Source organism: Rousettus aegyptiacus, unplaced genomic scaffold (assembly GCF_014176215.1).
Source record: "Rousettus aegyptiacus isolate mRouAeg1 unplaced genomic scaffold, mRouAeg1.p scaffold_m13_p_14, whole genome shotgun sequence".
NCBI lineage: Eukaryota > Metazoa > Chordata > Mammalia > Chiroptera > Pteropodidae > Rousettus > Rousettus aegyptiacus.
Window position 1 is genome coordinate 6,873,866 of NW_023416289.1, and position 26,929 is coordinate 6,900,794.

Sequence of the window (26,929 nt, forward strand, 5' to 3'; positions counted from 1 at the left end):
GACATCATTTTTGAGTTGAGACCAGCGGGATAAGAAGAAGTTTGCAAGGCAGACAAATGGCGTCAGAAAGTGTGTTCCAAGCAAAAAGGAACAGAGAGTTCCAAGGCCGAGAGCGACGGGAGCCTCAGATGGTTGGGGAATTACAGGCGGCCCGGCGGGCCATTGCCAGGAGCCCGGAGCAGGGCGTGGCGAGGCAGGGGGTGCGCTTGGCCTGGGACGGCTGTGAAAGGCCTGAGATTCTGAAAGGCTCACGTTTTATCCTTCAGACCAGGGTTTCACAGTCTCGAGACTTGATATTTTTGGCTAGATAACTTTATGTCGGGGGCAGGGGCCTGTCCTGTACATTTTAGCAGCATCTCTGGCCTCTGCCTGGTAGAGACCAACAGCACCCCCTCCCCTCCAGATGTGACAACTAGACATGTCTCCAGACATTGAATGTCCCTGGGAGGCAGGGCCAGAATTGCCCCCAACGAGAATCGCTGCTTTAGGTGATTTGGGGGCAGGAATTGACAAGGTCACAATGAATCTTCAGAAGGATCTGATGTTTCTCCAGCAGCACAGTCAGTGGATTCAAGGGGACCAGCTGGAGCAGAGAGACCGGGGTAGTGGGCAGACGGGGGGCTCTTACAGCAGTCACGGAGGAGGAGGGACAACAGGCCGTGAGAGAGGTGGGTGCACAAGGAAGCTGAGGCAGGGCGAGTGGTTTAAAGTCACAGCGTCCAGCCTGGGCTGTGGGGTGAGGAGACAGGACGAGGGTCTCGATCACCCACGTGGTTCTGCTCACTCGTTCACGCATGCTCACCTGCAGACGGCAAGCCTGCCCGTCCACGTGCCCCTCTTCCCACCTCTCCCCCTACCACACCTGTGCACCCTCATCTTACCAGGCCCCCCACAAGCAGGCGGAGAAGCCAGCAGAACCCGCCCACTGACGCCCGCGGTTTTCTGGGTGCTCCCAGCAGGTGCCAGCTGCTCCCAGAGGCTGCAGCCCGGGCCGATCACGATAGTTACAGTTACTGTTTGCTGAGCATTTCGTCGGGATCGCGATAGTTACAGTTACCGCTTGCTGAGTGTTTCCTGGTTCTAGGCGTTGTCTCACCTGCTGTGATTTCATTCTCGTGAAAGAGCCATTGTATGGAAGAGGAAAAAGGCTCAAGAAGGGATGTTTGCGTGGTGATTGTCTTCTCGCCTGGGGCTAGCGCCATCACCCTCTGTCACCGGCCCTGTCACCGGCCCTGCAGCACACCGCCTGGCTCACAGCAGATGTGTAGAAAGAGTTTTGGAAGCGGCGAAAGGAGCCAGGCCGCACCGTAGCTGGGGGCGGGGCCGGGAGGGGTCTGCCTGACCCCGGAGCCTGGAGAACGTCCGAGCCACATTCTTCCCTATTCCCGCAAATAGCAGGCGCCGATTCTGAATGGATGCATGAGGCAAACGTACGCAGCACCCCCGGCGGCCTCCAGCCCCTCATCTGCCTGGGAACGAACGTGGACTCCTGGCCAAGGAGCCGCTGCCCAAGTTCCCAGACCATCTTTCCTCACAGGCCTAGTGTCTTCCGGTGTCGGATGCCCTGCTCCGGGCCAGGGCGGCCATCTGCCTCCGATCCCGTGGACTCATTTGACACCCAGGCTTCCAAAATATTTCGAGCCCACTTTTCATGAGCCTCGCTGAGACTTTTTTTCTCATTAGAGAGAAAGTCAGTTTTATTTTGCCAGGAAAGTAAAGACAGTTTCTGGAAGGCTTAAGTTTGCCCTAAAGGAAACCCTCTTTTTTGGTGGGTCTACGCTTTAGAGGACCAGAAAAAAAATCACTTGAGGAATTTAAGAGGCACCAGTGCCCAGGCCCCATTCCCCGAGGATTCCAATTTAATGGGTTGACAGCAGGGCCTGGATATCAGTAATTTAAAAAAGATCTCCTGTTGATTCTAATTTGCAGGTCGAGAATTCTTTTTGTTGATAGGCCTCAAAATTACATTCTTTGGACCTCATATTTCTCTTTGAGGTGGTGGATAAAGAAGAAAGGAAGGAGAGGAGAGGAGGGAAAGGAGAGAGAGAGAGAGAGAGAGAGAGAGAGAGAGAGAGAGAGAGAGAGAGAGAGAGAGAAATGACTTTGTGTAAAATTTTGGATTCAGGCAGCGCTCCAAAGAAAGACAACCTATTAAGCTAGTTTGTGCCTTTCACGTTAGTGTGAGTTGATTAACCAGCCACTCTCTGAACACACCCCCAGCTGAGAGCAAACCCTGTAGGATGAGACCCAGGGACGTGAAGCTTCTACATGGGGATGTGAGTGGTCGCCCCAGGCAGTGCGAGAAAACTGGACAGAGGGGTGAGGCGTTTACAGGTCTGGGGAGCTGTTGCTATGAGCCTGAGCGTGGGGAGACGGGGCCTCTTTTTTCCTTCAGGTGGTCCCGGGTCTCATATTTTTCTAGAAGGCAGATTGTTGGGTTTAGCAAGGAAGGTTGTGAGCATTTGTTCCTGATCCAGCCATCCGCTCTGAGCTAACAGGCCCACTGCCAGGCCTGGCTTAGCACTGGGAACCCAGACGTGGTTAATCCACCTCTCCATCCCCAGCAGAGCCCTGCACACAGTCAGCCCTAAAGCTGGAGGACCAGGCTCTGCTTGGGAAATGGGCCAAGAGCCACAGAGCAGAAAGGATTGAAAGATCCCTATCAGGGATGATCGCGGAGGCCTCCCAGAGGAGGTGACGTTGGAGATGAGCCAGGAAGGGTGTGTGGAAGTTTGCGCTGACTTCGGCTCTGAGTGTGAGGTGCAGAGACAGACGGGGCTCCCTTAGCTCCTCTGCCCTCCCAACTCGTGTGGGTCTTCGTGGTGTTTAATGCTGCCTCTAGTGCCAGAATAGAAGCCCCCACCCCACCCTGAGGCAGGCACTGTGGCGGAGTAGCCGGAGCCCCACGGAGCAGCGAAGCCCAGGAGGGATCCGCTCGCAGCAGGCACCACGAGGGGCGAGTGATCGGGATGCGTGGGAAGAACCTAGCGAGCTGTTCCCACTTGCGTCTGAAGCGTTCTGCTTTCGTCATCTCGCAAGGGTGTGGCACTGTGGTGGGGGGAACCTCCCTCCCGTGGGACCCGGCTTCCTGCGTTATCAGCTGGTCTCACTTGACCTTGGTTAGATCCTAACAGTCTTTGTCTAGAGTCTAAGTAGCAACTGGTCACTTTGTTTGGAATTCTATTTATCATCCTTCATTGTAGATTGTTTGAGGAAGCTGATATTCTTAAATCTCGCAAATATTTATTCTATTCGTTTTTTTTCTGAAGGGTGACGTATCACAGGGAAATGAGTGTCATGAGGCGACAGCTCAACGAATGTCACACACTGAACACAGCCAAGTAACCAGCACATAGAGACCGAAAGTAACCACATAGGAGGGTCCGAACATAAAAATCTCTAATCAAAGGCGGGTCACGGTGGGTCACGTTCTAGGCCTGTAGCTTCCTTGACAAAGGTCGGTCTTCGCCTTAAGTGAACCTGTCTGTTGTCTTTCCGCATCTAAGATAACGTGCCTTTGGAGCATCGGAGCAGGGGCCCTTTTCGGATGCCACGGGCACCGGAGCAGAGACCGCGGAGCCCCCCGTGGTTATTTTGTTTCCCACACTGCATCTCCGCGCGCCGGAAATGCTCCTTATTAACTCTCCTGTCTCCACAACGTAAAAGAAGTATGTGTCCCTCTGTTTCCCTCTTATCCAGCCCCGGAGATCCGTCCAGCTTCTTGCTTCGCTTTCTTCCACCTCCTTCATCTGCCGTCCACGGAACCCCCCCCCCCCCGCCTTTCATCTCCTTCGATTGTAATGTGTGAAATAAGCTGCAAAGCTGCCATTCTCCGGAGCGTTTTCTCAGTCCGTCGAGGTTTCGCTTCCTGGCAATTGTTGTCAGCTTGGCTCAGAGAAACTCATGAAAACGTTCTGCGGGTTCGGACAGCTGGCTGGTGCCGCAGAAGTTCCCACTGCGTCCCCTGCCAGTCAGACCCCCACCCCCGGGCAGGGGCGCACCTGTCCCGACCTCTACCTGTTCAGGGAGGTTTTGCCCGTTGCGCTTTCTGTGAATGGGAGTCAGACGGAAAGAGCTCTTGGTCCCGGCTTCCTCACAGAATTACGGCGAGAGAAGTTTCGCGGGAGAGATTCACCCACGCAGAGCGCGTTCTCGTGCAACATTCCACTTTACGAACACATCATAATTTCTCTGTCCAGCCTCCTGTTGACAGATATTTGAGTATTTTGCACTTTGGGGTCATTACGAATCACGCTGTTATGCACATTCTAGCATATGTCTTTCGGTGAACTTAGGCGCATGCTTCTGCTGGGCGAATGCCCAGGATTGGCGTGCCCGGGCGTGTTGGCATGTACCTGCAGCTCTGGACCAGACATGTATGCCCTCAGCGACAGGGATGTGTCGGACTAGATAATCTTCTGTCACCAGAAGCTGGTCCGTGCTCTGCAGTGTGTCCCTAGACTCTCTTCTCTAGATGTCGGTAGCCCCGCCCCTGCCCAAATCGTGACGATCGAAGACACCGCCAGACACGGCCAAATGTTCCAGTGTCCCCGGGGAGGCAAAACTGCCCCATCTGCCCCGTCGAGAACCTCTGCCGTAGGCCGTGAGGGCAGAGACCTTTCCTGTCACTTACCACCATCTCCCTGGGACCGGACCTGCAGGTGACACTCTAGAGATTTTTCTTACTGTTTAGAAAGCAGCCTCGAGCGGGAGCGACCTCGGATGACGAGCCGTCGCAGGCCGGGCGGCCCAGGGCCCAGAGCGGGCCCACACGGTGCCGCGCCGGGCGGCCCGGGGCCCGTCTCCATCACTTGCCGACGGCCTCACGGTCCTCCGGACTGACGGGTCCCCCCGGGCCCCCGCCCCTCTCCTCCCGGCAGGCGCGGCGTCCTGCACCTCCACGAGAGTGGCGGGATCCACGACATCGGCCTGCCTCAGTGGCAGCTGCTGCTCTGCCTGGTGGTGGTCGTCGTCGTCCTGTTTTTCAGCCTCTGGAAAGGCGTGAAGACGTCAGGAAAGGTAATCTCTCAGTCTCTCTTTCCGTCGGGAGGTTGGCCGCAGAAAGTTAATTTTTTTTTACTATCCGTGATTGTTAATTAATGCAAGGAAAAGGTGGAACCGGACACACGAAGCCCGGATTCGCGCCTGGCTCTGCCCCTGGCTCCCTGGGCGACCTTGGACCAATCCCTTCCCTTCCCAAAGCCCAGGCTCCCCAACATGGTGGGGGTGCAAATGGATCAGGGTTCCCCACACTTCTCTACCAAAGCTTCCCCGAGGGACCTGGGAATGGGACACCCAAGGGCCTCAGGAAAAAAAAAAAAAAAAAAAGCAGCCGATTGACGTGTGATGGGTAAATCGCGAATTCTGGCCTCCCGCTTTGGAATATAACGATTGCTTCACTAATCCCCACTCTCTGAATTTTTGAGTAAAAGAGACGGCTCTAGAAAATATTTAGACGCATCCAGGGGCTTCGTGCTTCCTTGACACAGTGCTGAGTGTCCCCAAGGGTCCGAGTGTCCCAGAGAGAGGTTGGATGACCTAGGAGGGCCTCAGTGGCCCTGCCCGCCGCGGCCAGCCCCTCTGGCTGGAGTAAACTCAGGCTGCAGCCCCTGCTGCTTCTGGGGCGGAGGAAACAGCCGCCCCACGGGGACCCCGTGAGGTCCTCGTGGGGGCCGACCGCCCCGACGGGGACGTAGCCGGGACGTGTTCGTTCCAGTGTTCGCTCAGCTATTGCAGGGTGAGAAGCCACCTGCTGACGCCCTGACGTGAAACGCCCACCGTTCTGTCCCTCTTGCGTTCCGCGGGTTGGCCGCGGGCAGCGGCGTGGCCGACCCGCTCCGTGTGATGTGGCCGAGGCTCGATTCCTGGGGTCTCCGCTGGGCCGGAAGGCACACGGGGGGCGGGGGGCGGTTGGCGCCACCGTCGCCTGGACAGGTTGGGTTGCTTCCGCGTCGCCTCTCCGCGTGGCTCAGGCTTGTCCGGCGTGGCGCTGAGTTCCAAGAGCGTGTTCTGAGCAGACAAGCCCCGATGCACCCACCTCCCTTCCAGCGGCCGAGATAAGTCCTGTGGTAAAGACCAGCGTCAGTGCAGAGGGGGACCCCACGCAGGCACGGTGCCGTAGGGGGTCGCGGGTCTGCAATCTACCGTAATCGGGAATGTGTGAATTCGTGAGACTTTTTATAAGGCGATGATTTTGGGAAGTGGTCCTGCCACCGAGAGCGAAGGTAGCAGCAGGAGACCAGCAGCCAGTGGGGACGAAATGCAGGAATCAGACAGGTTTCTTCTTCAGTTGCTTGACAGTCTGTGTATGTTACAGACAAGTGTGGGTCCACCAAGGTCACTAGTTTCTTGAGTCTCTAACCAGAGATATGTGTGTGTCCCCCTTTAAGTAAACATTAACGGTTAGTTTTTCTATAGACTCTGTCATATATCTTGCTTTTTAACTCAACCTTACCTTGGAGATAATGTCCCATGAGGTAGTCAGGTTGTACTTTAATAGAAATACAAACTGTGGGGATTTTAAATGGTCATTGCACCAATTTAGTGGGTCTCCGCACTTTTCAAAAATGAAAAAGGCTAGATGGGAACCGTGCACCGCACGTAGTCAAAGTAAGAGCTGTCTCGCTTGCAGACTTTGTGTTTCGGCCGCAGCATCTACAGGTTTATGTGGATTTTGGTCTCAGTATATAACGTATTTCCTCCCATGAGTCCTCATGGTCAAGGACATGTGAGATGCAGCATCAGCGGAGGAAGGAGGTCTTTCAACTGAGAGGGTCTACGAAGACCCAGGAGGAGGCGGCCTTGGGCCAGGTCTCCGAGGACAGAGGCAGGGAAAGGCGGGGTAGATGGAAGAGGTTTTCAGGGGAAGGAACTGTCTCGGCAAAGCCACAACGGCGTGGGAGTCCCGGGCCACCCTGTCTAGCCTTTCTGTGCCTCCCCTGTGTATCGGGAGCAGGGTGGCCTCTGCAGGCGTCAGAACTGAAGAAGATGGATCGCTACTGGCCCGGGGGTGGGGCCAGCACAGGCTTCTAATATAGCACCCGAGACTAAGTTCCCTGCAGCCATCACCAGAGGGGCAGCGTCTCCGCAAGCACTTGGCTGGGGCGGAGCCTGACTCGTTCGCTGGGAGAGGGATGCTAGAGAGAGAAGGAGCAGACAGTGGCGGGTTCCTCTGTGCACAGGCACCTTCGGGAGCGTCACCCCCTCCCCTGACGCGTGCAATGAGGTAATGAGAGGCATGACGGGGCGTGTCCCGCTAGAGAAGCCCCCGCCCCAGGTGGGAATATGTTAAGCCGCAGCCCGCATTTGCGTAAGTCTCCCAGTGTGCGGGGAGGAGTTCGCCCAGAACATTCTTGTTCCCTGTCTCTAATTGTGTTTATAAACTGGCTCCTGAGAAAAACAAGAGCGTTGTATGTCTTCCAGATTGCATCTGGACGGGGACGGCAGCTTTTCCTAGCGGCCTTCCACAGCCGGAAATGAATTGCAAATGTTCACACTTCCCGTCTTGGCAAGTGGAAGCCTTGTGCTCAGGAAGACTTGTGACTCCACAGCCAGCCGCGGGGATGCTGGGGGGGGTGGGGTGCGGTGTGAAGCAGGGAGAAAGGGGTTACCCCAGACCACACACTTGGCGACCTTGGCGCATCGACTGCATCAGGGTAGGAGGTGGGGGTCTGAGTCAGGAGTTAGTCGGCCCCCGGGGAGCCGGGCAAGTGGGAGCACACAGCCCTCCACTCGCTGTCCTGAAGTCCTTCCTGCCTGCGCCCCGCCCCCACCCCAAAGTCCTGGCCGAACTGGCGCTTGGCCGCTGCCCACTCCGTAAGCCAGCACCTAAACGAGGTGCCGGAGGGACTTGGGGTCCCTCTACTCCAACCTGCTTGTGCAAATGGGGACTCTGGGGCCCAGTGAGGGGCAGGGTTCTGCAGTAATCGTTAGTTTGCAAGGGCTTGAACCTGGGTCTCGGATATGCAGAAGAGCGAGTGACTAAGCACACGGCCTTGTGGTCAGACCACCTGGGTCGGAATCCAGGCACCTGTCCAGTCACCCGGGCATCACATCCTCCTCGGTGACCTCAGGATTCATGATGCTCCCGAAACTTCAGCGCCCTGACCTGCAGAGCGAGGGCAGGCAGCGGTCGCGCCAGCTTCCAGGGCTGCCGGGAGGGCGGCGTGCGAGGGCCTCAGAGCAGGGCTGGCAGGTAGAGCTCGCTCAGTCAGTGATCCGCGTCTGTCACGGTCCCTTCCGTCAGCACCCCCGCCAGTGTGCCGGCCCCCGCCTCAGTGCTGTTCAAACCCTGCCCGCTCCCCGTGGGGCCGGAAGGAAGGTGCGGGCCCAGGCTCCCCCGCGATCCGTCTCCACGTCAGACTGGACTTGCGGAGGTTTGGTCCAACCTCCTTTATGCCTGGAGATAAATCGAGACAACAGAACTGGCCAGCGTCAGACACCAAGCTCTGTGCACTTCGCCGCCAGGCGCTGGGCTACGGGGCAGACGAGGAAAGACGGAGCGCGCACCTCTTGCCTTCTGGCAAAGGCGGTGGGGTCGAGAAGAGAGGAAGATGGGCCAATTCACAGTAAACCCGAGTCCAAGAATATTTAAATAGAAAGGTCGTTTTGCTGCTTTTGGGTTCGAATTATGATTCTAGCCAAGTCTTCTCACTAAGGTATCCACACAGGTTGGCCCTGGCTTGCTCTAGCGACTCGACCGGACCTGGTATAAGGAATAGCACGTTTGCATACAAGCAGTAAATGGGCTAAAATATTTACAGCGTTTTCTTGAGTAGCATCGGCGCCTACTCCTCGCTCCATAAATATTAGTATGTGTTTATTATTAGCGCGAATGTCCCTAACACCCAGTTCAGAGGATCATAGACTCTAAATTATGAGAGGTTAAATTAATGCAGTTTGTAGGGATGGATGCCAAGGCTTGCACACCTGCAATGACAGGGACCTCACCCCTCCCCCCCCCAGACTGTCTATTTCGTCTTTAGAGAGCTCTATTCACTAGAAAGTTCTTCCTTTTAAGGAGCCAAGATTTTGCCCAGAATGGTTACCAGCGACTGAGTTTGGCATCCTGGAACCATGCAAATTCAAACCTGTGTCCACAGAAACACCAGGTAGAAAAGAATTTGAATTTGAGGTGATGGAAAACAGCGACCTCTCTTGGGCACGGATGAGACTTGCCCAAACCAGTGGGTTTCTCCTCATTCTTTTCATCTCAGTCTCGAAGATAGACCAAGGTTGGTTTCTCATGGCTGGAGATACAAGTTGGTATTTTGAGAGCAGAGAAGTCTGGGATAGAGATGACACAGCCCAAGTGTCCCTTTGCCTAGTGTGCGCCCAGGGCACATGGCGCATGAGCCAGCTACTGGCCAAGGACCCAGGAGCCTCCCTTTTGACACAGGACCTTGGGCAGCAGAACTCACTTCTGCCATCAATTCTGAGAACTTTCAAGGAGATTCGGATGGTTTACTCTGAACACATGAGCATGGGCAAAGCAAACTCCCCTTTCTTGATGCTCGTCTGAGGTCAGAGTGAGCTTGGCTGCGCCCTGATGTGTTCCTTGAAGAAACTGAATCCACATGGGAGCCTCAGCCACGGCCAAGGCAGGGCCGCCTCCAGACCCCACAGAGACTCCTTAGAGTCAGACCATGGGATGTTGTTTTTCTCTGGGTGGAGTGCTGTTTCCGGATGCCCTGCTGGGCTGGGCAGAGGGCCTGCAGCTGTCGGCATGAGCTGCGGGGGAACGCAGCAGTCGAGACCCAACAAGGACGTGTGAGGGCTCCTCCCGGCGTCTGTGCCCAAGGAGTTGGGCCCATGCGTCCCACTGTGGGAGACTGAATCCAGGATTAATCGAGGCCATGCAGCTGCAGCGACTTCACTGTCTAAGGCATGTCGTCCTCCTCCTCTGCCTTTGGCGATTTGCCCTCCTTTTCCTGGGCCCCTGATCGGAAATAGGAATCCAAAGCCAATGCCTGCCACGCCCAACCCTGCCCCCCACCTTGTAGCCAGGGAGGGGTGGGACAGAGGGGCCTGTCCCTCTGTCGATGCCCTCAGGAGGGACGGCCCGCCATTAGTGTGTTTAATTGCTCCTGGGCTGATTTGCTCAGCCTTACATTCATTCAATCGTTCTTTGGCTAGCTTAGCCGCCTACTAACCCTCTGATTTATCACCGACCCACTCATCCATCTATAATCTGTGCGCTCACCCAGGCACTCACCTCACCAATTGTCTATCTGTTTAACCGTCTACCCAACTATATACTCAACGATCCAGTCATCCAACCATTCGCCCATCCACCCGTCCGTTTGTCCGTCTGTCCGTCCATCCATTCATGCACCTGTCCATCGACCCATCTATTTATCAATCCATCAATTCAGTCACAACTGTCTATTCATTCATCCATCGAACTGACATTTTTTTAAGCGCCCGTGTGTACCACGTGCCGGGGGGACAAGTCTGGAAACCGTGGGCATTTTGCGTCTAAGGAGCTCACGGTCTGGCAGGAAAGACGGACGGAGAGGTTAAATCCCCGCCCTTAACTGTAATTACGGGAAAAGTACGACTTTCCTTTCTACACCTCAGTTTTTGTGTTTAGCCCGGGTCTTCCTAGGCCGGCAGAGAACTTACCCGCAGGCTTGTTCCAGGGCTGCTGTTTTCCCCCTAGGGACACATGGGGGTTCTCGGGGCTGCCCAGTGCCACGGCTCCGGGGTGGGGGGCACGTGGTTCTTAGGTCTCGTGTCCTCTTGCCGAGTCTTCCTCGGGTCTGGCTACCCCAGGCCTACGCGAATTTTCTGCTGGGAGCACAGTTTTCTCTCTGCCGGGCTGCCCGTGGCCGCGTCTGCCTTTAGCGGCAATGTTTAGCCCTGACCGTGTGTTTACATGGCCAGGGCAGCTTCTAAAACGTGCCGAAGTGCGGGCCCCACCCTGGCCCAGTTAAATCAGAAACTCTACAAATGGGATGTGAACGTGCACATTTTAATCTGCAGCTTCCCCCAGAGTGTGTGGTCGGGGGTGAGAAGGATCGGCCGGGAAGTGCGCGCCCACTTTCCTTCTCTGTTCCTCCACCTCGGGCAGGATGGGGTGAGGGGGGCCTCTTTGTAGTCTGGGGGCCCTCTCTTGCCTCTGGGGCTCTGTGTCGTCTCCAGTTGCCCCAAATACATCTCCACTGGGACGAAGAAAGGTCAGAGATCTCTGCCCAGCCATATCCCTCCTTGGGCACCGAGCTTGGGAGGAGGATGCGCTGGAGTGAGGGGAGAGGTCAGAAGAGGGCGAAGGAGAGCCGGGGCCTAAAGGCGGGTGTGTGCGGTCCTCCCGGGACGACCTGGCCAGGTCCTCAGAGGCGACGTGTGGAGGTGACGTGTCCCTGCGCCCGTAGCTCTCAGGGCGGTGCCGCGCCCGGTGCGGCTGGCTCCGTCCGGTTCTGCGCTGCTCTAGAGTGTGGCTCAAGTCGGTCCGCTCCACCCTGGCACGGCCCAGCGATGGCGCGCGCGAGGCAAGGCGCGCGGCGAGGCCCTCACGCGACCTTGCCCTCTGCCAGGTGGTGTGGATCACGGCCACGCTGCCCTACTTCGTGCTGTTCGTGCTCCTGGTCCACGGCATCACGCTGCCCGGCGCCTCCAACGGCATCAACGCCTACCTGCACATCGACTTCTACCGCCTGAAGGAGGCCACGGTCAGTGCCCCGTGGCCACCCGCCGCGGGGCAGAGCTGGGGAGGGCCCCTGGGCCACGCGGGGGTAGGAAATCTGGTGCTAGCTCCACCCCCCACTTCTGGGGGAGCCTGGGACCATCCTTCCTTCCTTCCCACGCTGGCCGCAGCGCTCTCCCTGACCGGCGCGGTCTGATCTGCCCCTGTGGGTCTCAGCGAGCCCGTCCAGCTCTGACGGTGCAGGAGCCTGGTGCTGTTTAGTGGCCTTCATACACCCCTCTTTTTAAGGGGAGCAGTGTGCATCCCTGGGGTGTCCCAACCCCTCTGGAGCGGCGAGGTGGTCCCGTCCTCGAGCAAACGGAGGGTGATGGCCTTTGTCTGCCCATCTCAGGTTTGGATTGATGCTGCAACTCAGATATTTTTTTCCTTGGGGGCCGGATTTGGAGTTTTGATTGCATTTGCCAGTTACAACAAATTTGACAACAACTGCTACAGGTAAGATCCTTTTCAAGGTTCTAGGAAGCTCTAAATCCTGGGGATCGAACTTTGCAGGGGTGGGAGAGAGGGGCTCTGGTTTGGGACGAGTGAACTTTTCGTTATGGGTTTCTTCCTTCGTGAAACAAGGCACATGGACCATCGTGGGCGTTCAGTGAACTCTGACCTGGCCTAAGAGTGTCCTGATGAACTCATTTCAATTCAGGACGCCTATTAAGTGCTGGGTGAGGGGCTGGGAAATTTGAGGCCACCAGGACCGGGAGGTCACAGGGGTGGGTAGCTGGGAGAGGGGCGCACTGTGTGGCTTTCAGAGCAGACAGTACTGCCCGTCTGTTCATCTGGGCCCGGGCAGGCGAGGAAGGGACATCCAGGCTGGTCACCTAAGGGGTGAGGGCCTGGCGGGATCGGAGGTCAGATCGCAGGGCAGTGGGGTCGGAAGGCCACGCTCTGCTCGGTTCAGGAAGCATTTGACGCTGCCTCCTGCAGGCCGAGTGCTGTGAGGGTGTCAGACACGGGCGTACCTTGCACCTGCCTCCAGCACCCCCTGTCAAAGGCTCGAGACAGAATCGCAGTCCCTCTGGTACGAGGCAGAGTAGGGTGAACGCAAACCAGTGGGCAGGCTCTAGGAAGGCTAAGGACATGGGGTGCTCGTCCTTCCATTGGGGGATCAGCCGGGGCGTGGAGGTGCGCTCGAGGCGAGCCACGGAGGGTAGCTAGGACAGACAGCATGAGGGCGTGGACAGCTTGCATGGGGACCAGCACGAGCAAAGCGAGGCAGGTGGGCCAGCAGGCTGACGGCCTTGGTCAAAGACCTCACGTTGGGGGCCGAGCCGGGAAGGAAGGCTGAGCCGTCCCGGCAAAGCTGACCGCCCGGGCGAGAAGCCGAGAGGCGCCGGGGAGGCACGGACAGCTCGTCGAAGAGACGAGACGGGGCCGGCGCCGAATTCCCCAGGAGGAATTCGATCCCAGACGCTGGTCTCGAAGCATTTCACCCGGAAGCTGTTGACCCATGGCCTGCAGGTTCTGACCTCATTATGGGAAGGGACGGGGAGCCGGGGCCAGCAAGGAAACCCCAGGCGTTGGACGCTGCGAGCCCGGGGACGGTCGCGCGGCGAAAGGCGGGGTTGGGAAGAGCCGGGCGACTGGGACTCACGGTGCGCCTCCCCCAGGGACGCCCTGCTCACCAGCACCATCAACTGCGTCACCAGCTTCGTGTCTGGGTTCGCCATCTTCTCCATCCTCGGCTACATGGCCCACGAGCACAAGGTCAACATCGAGGACGTGGCCACGGAAGGTGAGTGGGCCGCCTGGGCCCACGGAGGACGGGGGTGGGCCGAGGGGGCCCCCTCGTTCATGTCCGTGCAGCTCTCCGGGGGCCTTGGGACTGAGCGGGCTGGGCGCGGAGGTTGCTAAGCCGCCCACGCGGCGGACTCTCCCGAGTCTGTCGCTGGGAATTCCGGGCAGCGCGGGGCCCCGTGCGCGTCACCGAAGCTTCCCGTCTGAGTCCAGCGAGGCAGGACAGGTTGCGGAGCGCCCGCTCTGTGCCAGCCCTGCGCCGAGCGCGTGACGTGCCCGCGTGAGTTCTCGCGGCGAGGGCGTGAACAGGCCCACTTTAAAGACGAGAACACTGAGACTCAGGCTGCGTGAGTCGCCCGAGGCCGCCCCGCCACCGGGCCAGCACTCCAGCGCTGGCACGCCCGACTCTGGAGCCTGTGCCCCCTTTGCTTCCCGGTTTCTCGTGGCTGCAAAGGAGCCGAGACCTGGGGAGGGGCGGCCTCTAATGGACTCTGAGGAGCCCTCACGGCGTGCAGGAGGTGGGGTTGGCAGCCTGTCACCCGCAGCTGCCCAGGGCCCGGCCCTGCTCCCCGGCCTCCTCGGCGGGCGCATGGATGAGCCGCAGGCCGCCGCTGGCTTCGCCGGTCGCCCGCAGAGCCTTGGTTTCCTCCGTCCGCACGTGACCGAGCGAGGCCGGGGGCTGATCGGGGGCTGCTTGGGCCTCACGGTGCCCCCCAGCACTGCAGCCCAGACCAGCGGTCACGGCTGTTGACGAGGTCCTTGCTGTCTCTTCCAGGTGCCGGCCTCGTCTTCATCCTGTACCCAGAGGCCATCTCCACCCTGTCAGGATCTACGTTCTGGGCTGTCGTGTTCTTCATCATGCTCCTGGCTCTGGGGATCGACAGCTCAGTGAGTGACCCCGCTCAGGCTACCCCGTCCGACACACACACACACACACACACGCACACACACATGCACACACACATGCATGTACGCACGCACACATGCCACCGGGCCTGACCTTCCTCCCACCTGATGATATGCACGCACACACACTCACACATATATACAGATGCACACGTACATGCACACGCATGCATGCACACACGCCACCGGGCCTGACCTTCCTCCCACCTGATGATATGCACGCACACACACTCACACATATATACAGATGCACACGTACATGCACACGCATGCATGCACACACGCCACCGGGCCTGACCTTCCTCCCACCTGATACGCACGCACACACATGTGCACACACATACATGCACACATGCACACACAAATGCACACATACACTGCTGGGCCTGACCCCCCTTCCTGACAATACATGGATGCATGCATGCACATGCGTGCACACACACGCACACACACTGCTGGGCCTGACCCTCTCACCTGACACACATACATGCACATGTGCACACATGTGTACACACATGCATACATGCACACGCACATGCATGCACACACATGCCTCTGAGTCTGGCCTCTGTCCACCACATACGCACACACTACTCAATCTAAAGCTTCCATCACGCGAACCCTGATTAGTAGCCGTTCCAGAAGGCCCCAGTTAGATGCAGACATGGCAGTGAGTCCTCGCTCGGAAAGGCGAGACTTGGGTCACAGCCAAGAACCAATAGGCACCCAGTGGCCTCGCGGAAATCCACACGAGAGGGACCCGAGATGAGCTGGCCCAACGCTCTCCCCACGCACCTCGTCGCCGAGCACCCTCGGAAACACGCCGAGCCTCATTCGTGTCTCGGAACGTGTCATTTTACACACGCGTGAGTCAGCCCTGCTGGCCTCTGTTCACGCCCTCGTCCGCTGTTAGTGCCCCGTGCCGGGCAGCGGGCAAGAAGCCTCGGCGTGGGGCGGGAGTCGCTTCCCTCTCACGGGGCCGGGAGCAGGGTGCCGAGAGGGATTCTGACCCTGCTTCTCGGCCCCCAGGGAAGGACATTGATTCTCACGAGCAGCGCCTGCTGAGGGCGGCAGGGGTGTCCACGGGCTTCGAGCGGTGGCGTGCAGGCCGCCGGTCGGGCGCCCCAGCCCACGGGCGTCGCTCACGTTAAAACGTGGTCGGTCCTCATAGGAGGCCATGAAGGATAAGCGTGCCCGTAGCTGTGGGCTGTGAGGCCCTTTCACACTCTGAGAGTGGAGTCTGAGGTGACCGCTTTGCTCGATCGTGGGAGGGGCAGCCACAGTCCTTGTCAGAAGCCGCTGCCCGGGTTCTCACCCTGGGAGCTGTTTGAAGGAGACCCTTGTCTACTTGCCAACATGTCACCCCTGCCGGGCGAGTGGGCCCAGAGACGAGCGCCTGCGGATGAGGAGAGGACAGAGTGCCACCTTCGCCCCGCCCGCACCCCCTGGTTTCTGAGTTTGCTTGAGAACAGGGCAGAAGCAGGGTGCGGTTTCTCGAGAGAGTAGGGGCAGCCGCCCGGGTGCGTGAGCCGCGCGGGCCCGAGACCGAGGCGTGGACGCCCCTCATTCCTGCCTGGTCCCCTCCAGATGGGCGGCATGGAGGCGGTCATCACCGGCCTGGCCGATGACTTCCAGGTCCTGAAACGACACCGGAAACTCTTCACGTTCGGCGTCACCTTCGGGACCTTCCTGCTGGCCCTGTTTTGCATAACCAAGGTGAGGAGGGGCTGGGATCCGGGTCCCGGGGCGAGCTCGGGAACCGTGGCGGGACCTGCGTCCTTGGCCCTGCGGCCGATTCCCCAGGGCTCCGCCTCGCTGTCACCCCCCGCGTGCAGGCCTGGGGCTCTCCGGGCAGCCCCGTTAACTGCTGGCATCAGCACGGCGGCCGCTCCACCCCGCCACCGGGTCCCCACCCTGGGCCCTGAGCGAGCGGGGCGGGCGTGGACAGGCGCATGGTGCCCGCTGGCCAGCCGGCTCTGGCCGACGTGGCCTCAGGCCTCCTCCCTCCCTGCTGCAGGGCGGGATATACGTGCTGACCCTACTGGACACGTTTGCGGCCGGGACCTCGATCCTGTTTGCCGTGCTCATGGAAGCCATCGGCGTCTCCTGGTTTTACGGTACACGCTGAACAGGGCCCCGAGCACGCTCAGAAGCCTGGGCCCCCTGCGCCCCCGGAGCCTTTGCACCTGCAGAGCAAGCGGGCTTCCTTTTCCGGGGCAGCCGCTGGCCTGTCCCAGGCTGGACCAGGTCCTTGACAGGCGGCTCTCCCCTCCCCGCCCTCAGCTCGTCGCTGCCAGGTTTAGCAAACAGAACGCAAGACTCCCAGCTACGCTTGAATTTCAGGTGAACGATGCGTAGCCGTTCAGTGCAAGCTTGGGACGGACTTAGCCGACACTCTCTTCGTTGTCTGTCTGAAGTTCAAGCGTAACCCGGTGCCCTGGCACCTCATTCCGGAGCTGACCGGGAGAGCGTGCCCCCAAGTGTCAAACGTGCGGTTGCTGTCCCCTGTGTCAGTCTGCGTCACACCCAGGTGTTAGCCCTGTTTCCACTGTTTCTGCCAGCCAGAAAGAGACCGTAGTGAGCGTCCGGGCTGTTCCCTGAGGCTGGAGTCAGGGGAGAAGCGCTGTGGACACAGTCGCCGTCGTTCGAGAGAGTGAATGCGAGGGAAACCCCAGGGGCCAGGCTGACCTTGTAACCGGTGTCCCTCCGAAAACCGGATTGGCTGGCACATGGCGGGTGACGCCCTCCCCGAGGGTGTCATCTGCCTTGTTCTGGGCCGGCCGAGGGCCTGTGCCCTTCTCCGTGCCTGGGCTCTCGTGGGAGGGCAGCAGGGGACAGCCCGGGGCTCCGCGGTGGCCGCGGGGACAGGCCTGCCCGTGTGTTCGCAGGTGTGGACAGGTTCAGCAACGACATCCAGCAGATGATGGGGTTCAAGCCGGGCCTGTACTGGAGACTGTGCTGGAAGTTCGTCAGCCCCGCCTTCCTCCTGGTGGGTGGCGCGGGGCCGGGGTCTCCCGGGGACGAGGCGGCTGGGTCTGGGCCGGGCGTGGGGCGGACAGATTCGTGTCTTGGGGAGGAGGCGTGGGAGGCAGGGTCCTGCTCGTGTGGTCAGGACACTCCGGGAGCTCAGGCCTTTTGACTCCGCGGCGGGGTGGAAGGTCCCGGGGGGCTGCGGCCGCCGCGTGGCCCAGCTCCAAGGTCACCTTTCTGTGCTTCCTTTCTGGCTGCCCTTGTCTTTGTCTCTTTTTCGTTGTCATTTGCTGCTTGAATTTCCTCCCGTTCTCTCTCTCCTTTCTCTCTTCCCTGCTGCAACCCCTCTGCCGCCCGGCTCCTCACGTCTCTCTGATCTGCCTCTGTGTCTCCCCCTCCCTCCCTCGCACGCGCTCCACCCCTCCCCCCCCCCCGCCCTTAGTTCGTGGTGGTGGTGAGCATCATCAACTTCAAGCCGCTCACCTACGACGACTACATCTTCCCGCTCTGGGCCAACTGGGTCGGGTGGGGCGTGGCACTCTCCTCCATGACCCTGGTACCCGCCTACGTGGTCTACAAGCTCCTCAGCACTCCAGGCTCCCTGCGGGAGGTGAGCTCCGAGCGGGCCTTGTGTGTGTGGGGGGGGGCGGCATGGGAGGGGGCATCTGAGTCACTCCCGCTGGACGTGGACGCCAGGGTCAGACAGACCCACCACCGGGTCGGCCAGCTTGTCTATCCCCCTGGACCTGAGTTTCCACGTTTGGAACCTGGGGATAATCATGCAGACCTTGAAGAGAGTTCGGCAGGGTGTCAAACGCACGAGCGCGTGGGAGGCGTTCGTGACGCGGTCCCTGCCGTCACGGTCCACGTCACGTGGGCCACGGGCTGCTGGTGCTGTTCCTGCTGCTACTTACGTGAGAAGGTGACGTTCAGCCGCCCAGTCCTCTGAGGACGAGTAAGACAGACAGATGACCTCAGAGGGGCCCATCCCCGAGGCCCCCCCAAAGGTCTGTCATGTCCCCAGGTGTCCCCGCCCTCCCTACCCGAGCTCGCCGTGCCCCGGCATCTCGCCTCTGCCTGCCCCGTTCCTGAACCGGATCGGCCTCAGCCCGTTATCTCCGAAACAGGTTTTCTTCTCTCACCTGCGCACATCACCTGCGCACCTGTACTCGGATGAGTCTCTGGGAGGTGGTGCCCTTTGCTCTGAAATCTTGTCTCTCCTGCTCTTGGATTGTCAGACTGACCATCATTTATAAATAGCGGGGCGGCCCTCCCCCCACTCTCTCACGCTGCGAGATGCAGGCTTCAGCCCTCCGTCACCCCGTCCGCGCGTCACTGAGGGTCTGCGGGGTCCGGGCGGTGTGCAGACAACTTCCTGGGGCCCGCGTTCCAACGAGGGGCAGGTGAACAGACGAGGACGTGAGAGAGTGAGCAGCACCAGAGCTGAGGGCCAAGGGTCCCGGGCAGGGCTGCACCCGCCCCCCCCCCCCCGCCCGCCCCATCCGTGAAATCTCAAAGTCTGGGGTCTTCCAGGTCGCCTGTAGGCTTCGCGTTCTGTGAGCACATTCTGGACTTGGCAGCTGGGGCCTGCTTCCAGCTCCTTACTCCTCACACGCTGGGAGCAGGGAGGGCTTCCCAGCGCCCGGCCTCGGTGGCGGATTCCAGACGTGGCCCCCGGGGCCTGCCTGGGCCCCTCCACGGGGCTCTCGCTGTGCCCTGAGCTTGTCCCCGCAGCACTGACCGCCATTGTGGTGTCGGAACTGCCCGTGTGTGTGTGTGCTCAATGCTCGTCCCTTCCGTAGACTAAGTTCTCCTGAAGCAGAGGGCGTGTGAGTCTCCAGGGTCTGGATCCCCAGGGTCTGACCGTGTAGCTGTTGGCTTGAGCCGACGTTTGCTGGATGACCGTACGCGCCTCATGCACTGTCCACGCGGAACTTCAGGGCCAGACGGCAGGTGGCCCTCCTCGGGGGTGCCTGCCGGGCCACAGGCAGGGTGTCCCTGGGCCCAGCTGAGGCCACCGCCATTTCCGTCTTCTCACAGAGACTGGCCTATGGCATCACGCCGGAGAACGAGCATCACCTGGTGGCCCAGAGGGATGTCAGGCAGTTCCAGGTGGGTGCAGCCCAGAGCGTGTGAGGCGGGGCTCGCGGAGGTCCCGGCTGCTGCCTGCCGCGCCCGGTCCCCAAGGCAGGAGAGAACCCAGGGCCGCAGGGGGCCGTGGCGTGTGTGGTGGGGGGTGGGGCGCGGGGGGCCGGTGCTAGGACTGGGGGAGGGGCCTGTCCTTCGCCCCCTGGTCCTGGAGCGCCAAACGCCCGCACTTTGCTGTGCTCTATCCTCCCACTTGGAGTTGTCACCACGGAGTGTCAGCCAACCAGACCGAGGAGTTCTCTCCTCGAGGGAAGTGCATCAGTAGCATGGCGACCTGAGTTCTAGCTCTTCCCCGCGTAGTAGAAGTCCAGGGTGGGCGTCGGGGGAGGGTCCCGGTGAGCCCCCCGCGTCAGGCTTCTTTGCCCTTTCTGGGCCCCAGCGACAATTAGGGAATCAGCACTCACGTGTTCTCTGAGGTCTTCGGAGGCAGGGTGGGGGGCGGGCGGGGGGCTGGTTTCTGCCTCCGCCGCGCTCCCTGCTGCCCTCCCGCCCGGCCCCAGCTCGGCCCGGCGCTGAGGCCTGGCCTCTCGTCCCGCAGCTGAAGCACTGGCTGGCCATCTGAACTGGCCCCGAGGAGGAGCCCGTCACGTCGGCGTCCAGGCTGAAGGCGTCAGACCTGCCCCCCGGACGTGGCCCTGGGGTTCCTCGCCTGGCACATGCTCTTTTTAACCCTCCCGTCCCCCGTCCCCATCCCGAGTGATTTCAGGACCTGGTCCTCCTTTACCCTCTGTTCGTTAGGCCTGGGGGCCGGGAGCGTGGGTCAGGAAGCCCCGAGGGAGAGGAGGAGAGGCAGGACCAGGAAACGCGATTTCTGTCGAACCTCTTTTGTTTTGGGGATGTTTCACCCGGTCGGGGAGCCGGCCCAAACTGAGCGCCTGACGCGGGCAGAACCCCCCACGTCTGCCACAGAAGAAACCCTCGGTCCGCCCAGTTGGACATGGTCTGACACCATAAAACCAAACACCAACAGAAAGACGGGCTGAGATTTCGAGGGGTGCCTAGCTCTGCCACGCCCCTCGCCCCGACCCCCTGACCCTCGTCGGCCCTCTGGGACCCGAGCCAGCGTCCGGGTTCTTGGGTCGTCCGTCCCTGTCACGGAGCTTGTGGAGAGACGCTCGGGGAACCTCGAGGAGAAGCCCTCGTAGTTTGCTTTCACACTCTGGCTAACCTCAGTCTGACTTGTGCATTCTGGAACGGTCTTCCGGCTCCTGGTGGTCGGTTGGTCCAGAGCCGTGGGCGTCATGGGAAGAATGTCCAGGAGCCCCCAGGTTCTGCGGAAGAGCCAGACAAGGTCATAGAGGCTGCGTGGGGGGGGGGGGGTTTGCTCTGTCAGGCGCACGAAGCCCAGGAACCCGTCCGTGGCCCCCGTCACCTTCCCAGGAGCCCAGCAAGGCCAGGTGCATTTCTCCTCCATGGAGTCCCTGCTGTCCCCAAGGGCAGGCCGACAGGCGGTCTGTTTATGTATCGTTCACGGACACCTGCAAAGCCGCCTCCTGAAAATCCCACCCAGCACCCAGCACAGGCCAGGGCTCCCGCAGGGTGGGGAGTCCTGAAAACTCCCTTTGTCTCCTCATGGACTAGACTTGGCACTTTGGAGGACAGGGTGAAACCAGGCGCATAACAACCTGGTTGCTCAGGTTGAGGGGACGATAGTCTGAGCTGATGGAGCAGGTTGGTGGCTGGAGAGAAGTTCTAAGCTGACTTCTGATACAGACTTGCAGGTGGCGCCCTCTGGTGGTGATGGTGGTTAGTTTCAGCTCATTCCAAGAGATGGCTCCCTGTTAAGTTGGTGGCATCTATTTGGGGTTTCTAGTTACGGTTTGAGCCTCTTATGCCCTGGTTGGAAATCTAGAGTTGTGGGTTCTTACTGTGAATGTGGGAGCCCCTGGTGCATAATCTTGGGGGAAAAAGAGAGGCCACTTCACTTACATTGGGAGCGTAGGGAGACAGACATCCAGAAGGTGCTTTGCATAAAACTAGGTGTTCCTGAGCCCCATGCTATGTGTGGAAGAAGGTTATGTGTGGGCAAGCCGGGAGCAGGGAGGTGGTTATTTGCTGAGTCAGCGTCCTTGGGCATCATTCCTTAGAGAAAAGAGGGCGATCAGAAGACGTTTGGGTCTTGCCATAGAAAAAGGCCAGCTCTGGGTCTGAGGCAGCCCACGTGGCAGGTGGGGTCCGGGAGCATCCCAGAGAGTGGAGCAGGAAGGTGGGGATCCGGGAGATGAGAGCAGGGTGACCCCCTCCGATGAGATCCGGCCCGAAAGGATGATCCCTCCCCAGCTGTCACAATTCTCTTACAAAGCACTTTCTCCCACATCACCTCCTGTCCACCCAGCCAGGGCCGCAGGGCTGGTCTCTGTCTCCCCATTTCCCAGAGGAGAAAACCAGGGCCCAGCACTTCAGTTTCTCGGCCGCTAAGGGGTCCAGTCGGACCCTCAGGTCCGATCCCCTGACTCTCCGCCCGGCGTATCCTGAAATTCCTTGCCCAGTGTGGGTCATCTCCCCCATACTTGCCCAGGGCTGTCCTGAAAAAATAAACGCAAATGCAGTCCAGGGGCCAAGGATCGTTTCTTAACAACAACGTGCTGGGAGAAGGGACGAGGGGAGAGGACGTCACTTACCCGCCTCTAGCTGGCCGCCGGAGAGGAGGTGGCTTAGCGGCTCTCTCTGGACGAAAACAATCGCCCCGGAACAGGGGATGTGAAAAGCTGAGGTGACCTGGCTGAGAGCGAAGGGTCGGAAAAGCCGGCGTGTACGAGAACGGGGGCGCCTTCCGCGCGAGCCGGCCGCTTTCTCCCCGCCACCTGCACGTGGCCCTTCCGCCCCCACACGTTTGTCCCGAAGGCGATCAGGAGATGCGGTGCTGGCGGAACCAGCTCCAAACCAAAGCAACGGCGCTTCCTGGCGGCGGGAGTTGGCTCCTGAGCCTGGGGTCCCTGGGGAGGTGGGGGACCCCGGGAGCCCTCGGAAGTTGTCGTGGAGGTGCTGGGAGACTTCGGGGTTCGTCGTCCACCCGCACCGATCGGAGAGGGAGTATGCGCTTTATCATACGTAATGTTCGACTTCTTTTCTCTGCCTTTTTTGGTAGCAGGAGTTACCCGGGATAAGGGTGTTCCTGTGTACTGTGTAATGCACTTTTGATATTTTACCAGATTTAAAAAAAAATTATTGTTTTCCATAAACCGTAAATTATCTGTTTAAGGCCATCGCGTTAACACCTACTCAACGTCTGGTTGGTTAGCATGTCTGTTACTTGGTCTTCATTCTAGATAACAAAGGAGACGGGAGTGGCCAACTCTGGCCAAATTTCCTGCTGAATGAAAGTCCCCAAAGCTGCCTTAATTCTCAGAGGGGGCCCCCGCCAGGCGGGGGCCGGTGTCTTGCGGTATGACCCATTTTGCAGCCATGGTAACGTGAGACTGGAGCATTCTTTCCAAAGAAGTCATTTCTTAGTAAAGAAGCCCACCGAGCTCGTTTCGTTTGGTCATTTGTTTCCTTGGAAAGCCGTGGACCGGAGAGGAACAGAGAGGGAGTGTGGGGCGGTGGGAACAGCATTTAGAGGTGCACAGACCCGAGTCTGCGGCTGGCTAGCGGGGCTCCTGGGGGGAGTGGCTTCATCTCTTCGAACTTCCCCGTTCTTCGTCTCCTAAGAGCAGGGGTTGGATCAGATAACCAAAGGTCCCATCTAATTAACAAAATTTCACGTCTCCGTGACAATGTCCTCGTGCTACATTTACAGCGAAGGAAGCACATCGTTTATGATCGGACTGTCTCAAACCACCTGGTGGCTAAAAACTCGTGGAGCAGAGACACGTCAGGTTTCTGGCCTCCCGAACTTCCATATTTTTTTTTTTTTTTTTTTTGGACATTCAGGACTTCCTCTTTCTCCAGTATTTCTCATAAAACATTTGGGTTTGATGAAGCCCAACCCTTTTGTTTTAGATTTTGAAGGAAACACATTGTCACGCCCTCGTAAGTCCCAGGATGCACAGGTCTGCGGATGTGCAGCGGTCGAGAAGTCCCTGAAGTCCTGGCGCCTGCGAACTCCTTCGTGGGGTGCCCACCCTCGTCCCTCTGCTTCTCCACATCTTTGTAAATAAGGACTGTGTCAGAGGTGCCCTCTCTGCGACAGACGGTTCCAATGTCACGCAGGTGTCTGTGTCCGGCATGGGTTTATTTCACAAGCTGTTCTCTTCGTGGAAAAAATAACTGTACAGAATAATAAAGGGTATTTCCTGTGCCATGCATCTGGTAGTGGAGTTCTTTCTGTCCTGCAGGTGAAATGCTAGGAATCATGTAGGACAAATAAGTTTGCCTATGATCGGCCTACGGCTGGTAGAGGAGCTTCTGGTCGTAGTGGCCCACCTTCCACCCAGGTAACTCTTTTTACAATCCATGGAGCAGGAGACTGAAGGGGGTTAAATCTGTAATTCTAGCTCTGAGGCCGATACACATTTTTATTTAAATGAGAAGTGGGTTCCAAGCGACGCCAGGTAAGTTATCTAGTTTTGCTTTTTCGTTTCTAGGGCTGAATTTCTCCACCGCCCGGCATCATAATGACCTTGCATTTTAACCCTCCCCTCTTCAAATGCGTCGTTTGTTGTCCTGACAATTATCCTGCAAGCTGGGAACCACCGAGAAGGATGTGTCTACTGGACGGATGAGGGAATTGAGAGTTGGGGCTGAGAAGTGACCCACCCAGAGACACAGAGCACACTGTAGGTACTTAAATATACATTTAAGTATGTGTACACGTACAGAGATTCCGCGAGATTCCGCCGGAGACCTGGGAGAGGCGAGCAGCGCCCCGGAGCCGCCTGCTGCCCGCCCGCCACTGTCAGCCCCCTTCAGGGCCATGTGTCAAGCGGGCCCTGTTCTCAGCTGCGACCCAGAGGAGGAGCAGACAGAAGTGTGGTGACCAGAGATTCCTGAAGGAGCCGACAACTAACTGGCTCCTGGGGTCCCGTTTATCAGCTGCTGGTTCTGTCAGCTTCGGGCCTGGGAGGGGCTGAGCTGGGCCAGACTAGGAGGGCACAAGGTAAGGGGTCAGGTTACAGGAAAGCAAGAGAGGCCATCTTTGTCCCCAGAGAAGGCCCCAGCAAGAGCCATAGCCTGGACATATCCAGGATCACAGATCCATTGTTTCTGTAGCGGAGAATGGCTTTGTTTTTGGGGGGGGGGGGGTGGTTGGGGAGGGTTGCAGCCACCACACTCCCTATAGCCTCAAATTCTAGTCCAGAGTCCCAACCTAGGACACACAGACTCAGGGTCAGAAGAGGAGAGCCTGAAGCTCCTGGCCCCAGTAGGCCTGGTGCAGACTTGGTGGCTGCAGTCAGCCCAACAACAGGGCACCTGCCTGCTGCCCGCCCCGAGCCCATGCCCAGCTTTCTGCTAATTTCCATTCTTGCACCACAGCCTCCCATCGAACCCTGACCTCCACCTCCAGTCGCCTGATAGTAATGATGCCTTATCAGTGGGAGGAGGGAGAGGGAAGGGCTGGTCTAGTTCAGAGGAGAGGAAAGGTATTGCAACAGTAACGCCTCGAATGAGCTGCATGTCAGAGCCACGATTGTAAACATTAGCTGAGCACCTAAATTTATAGAGGCCCCCGCTGGAGTTTTGGAATTGGAAGGGAAACTGGGTGCAAGGAGTCCCTGGCTTTGTTCAAAGAGCGAATGGGTTCATCCCCGTCTCACAAGCCGGGGACTCCCCAGGATGGAGGCCTCAGGAGCATCGGCACCTTGGACAAGGGCGAGGCGCAGAGCTGCCGCCAGAACAGGAGCCTATCCTGTGCCAGTGACCGCGCCAAGGGCTTTACAGCCCGCAGCTCGCCGAGTCCTCCTGTGAGTCCGCACGGCAGTACTAGTATCCCCATTTACAAATGGGGAAACTGAGGCGCGAAGCGATGCAATAACTTACTCGTTATGGAGACTGGACCTTGAACCCAGGAAGGCTGGTTCTGGTCTGTGCTCTTACTCTGACACACCATCTCCCCGGGGTCCCCAGCCATGCAGGCATAAAGATATAGCCCCGCTGGTAGGGCCGTGGGTCCTCTACTAGGACCAACACCCTCTTCATTATATTTATATACAAGTAAACGTATTTATATGTACATATATGTAGTCTGTACATGTACACATCCTTAAATGTACATTTAAGTGCCTACAGTGTGCCAGGATACAAACGACTTGCCCCAGGTCACACAGGAAGAGAGTTTATTTTGAACAGATGTCTCCTGTCCCCTGGAGAAAATATCTTTGCTGGCTTTTCACAAACACACCCCAATCCCATGCTCTCTGGTTCACTATCTCTGGGCTCACCATCAAGAAGCAAAACAAACAAACAAACAAAAAACTCCACACATATGTTAGGATGACCAGGTGTCCTTGGTTCCAGAGAAGGACTTTAGTGAGGGCCTCCACCTGGACGTGCCCAGAAGCCAGGAACGGCCCTGGAGATGCTTAAGAAAGTCGTTAAGGATTTGGTCTCCTTTGAGTTTCCTGTTCCCCCGCCCACGGCCTGTGGTTTTCATGCTCGTAGAGAAGAAAATGATTAATCCACCTGCAGACACCTTGGCCACCTTTCAGGCAGGGAGAAAGGAAATGAAGAGAAAAGAAGAACGGCAGAAGCCAGTTGAGTCTGTCCCTCTATATTCTGGAGAAGAGCAGCTTCCTTTGAATCCCACGGATGTCTGCCTGCATCTCGTTGCCCGAATCCCCGTAACCTGGCAACCTCCAGAATGTGTAACTGGGAATGCCGCTGCCCTGGACAGAATCAGGGTTCTCTCAGAAAGAGGATGTTGGGAGGATGCTGACCATTGCCTCCCTTCCCAAGGCTTCCTCCGCCCGATTCCACCATCTGCTGACACCAGGGTCCCTTACAGAAAGCAACAAGGTCTGAGTGGCCATAGATAAGGGCTCCTCTGTCTACGGGCTGAGGTGTCAGTCCCTCGGACTCAGGTCTTGCCGGGGGAGGACAGATAGACCTGGGGTTAGCATTCACGGGGGCACCTCTAAGGCCAGCTGAGCAGGCAGGTATTCTGCCGAGCGAGACTTTCAGCCCACTCCAGGTTGCCAGCCCCCTTCTATGGCCTCACAGGGCACCTTGGCGGTGGAAGCAGCTGATCGAAAGGGAAGGTGGGCACTGTGGCCACCAGGTGGCAGCAGTGCACACTTCTGCTGCTATGGGGGGCGAGGGGGGTCTTTGTTCTCTGGACCCCTCTCGGAGCCCATGTGAGAACCAGGGAGCTGCTGCCATGTTTTATTGTCAAAGCACGTGAAGAGGCCAGCCCAGACTCAGTGAGAGGTGCTGCAGAATCGCCTGGCAAAGGGCATGTGTACACACAGGTGAGGACAACTGCGGTCCTTCCCGTAGCTCGCCCCAGTCTGTAGGGTGTAGAATAGGAGCAGGGAGACTCGTCAGGAGTCTTAGGCCAGCTCAGGAGACAGGCGAAGGACAGACCCTTTGCAG

General features: G+C 58.6%; 1 protein-coding gene across 6 annotated transcripts in view; it reads left to right on the forward strand.

Moving 5' to 3' along the window:
• Window positions 1-23,706, forward strand: part of SLC6A2 (solute carrier family 6 member 2) — a 42,125-nt gene extending 18,419 nt beyond the window's left edge. For all 6 annotated transcript variants that reach the window (XM_036231286.1, XM_016124096.2, XM_016124094.2 and 3 more), the window contains 11 exons: window positions 4,881-5,019; window positions 11,535-11,669; window positions 12,036-12,139; window positions 13,309-13,433; window positions 14,211-14,323; window positions 15,929-16,057; window positions 16,359-16,458; window positions 17,230-17,330; window positions 17,754-17,921; window positions 19,352-19,423; window positions 19,998-23,706. In XM_036231286.1, coding sequence (XP_036087179.1) covers window positions 4,881-5,019; window positions 11,535-11,669; window positions 12,036-12,139; window positions 13,309-13,433; window positions 14,211-14,323; window positions 15,929-16,057; window positions 16,359-16,458; window positions 17,230-17,330; window positions 17,754-17,921; window positions 19,352-19,423; window positions 19,998-20,021 — 1,210 coding nt within the window. In that variant the 3' untranslated portion in view covers window positions 20,022-23,706. The remainder of the gene's footprint in view (window positions 1-4,880; window positions 5,020-11,534; window positions 11,670-12,035; window positions 12,140-13,308; window positions 13,434-14,210; window positions 14,324-15,928; window positions 16,058-16,358; window positions 16,459-17,229; window positions 17,331-17,753; window positions 17,922-19,351; window positions 19,424-19,997) is intronic.
• Window positions 23,707-26,929: the final 3,223 nt, after the last annotated feature.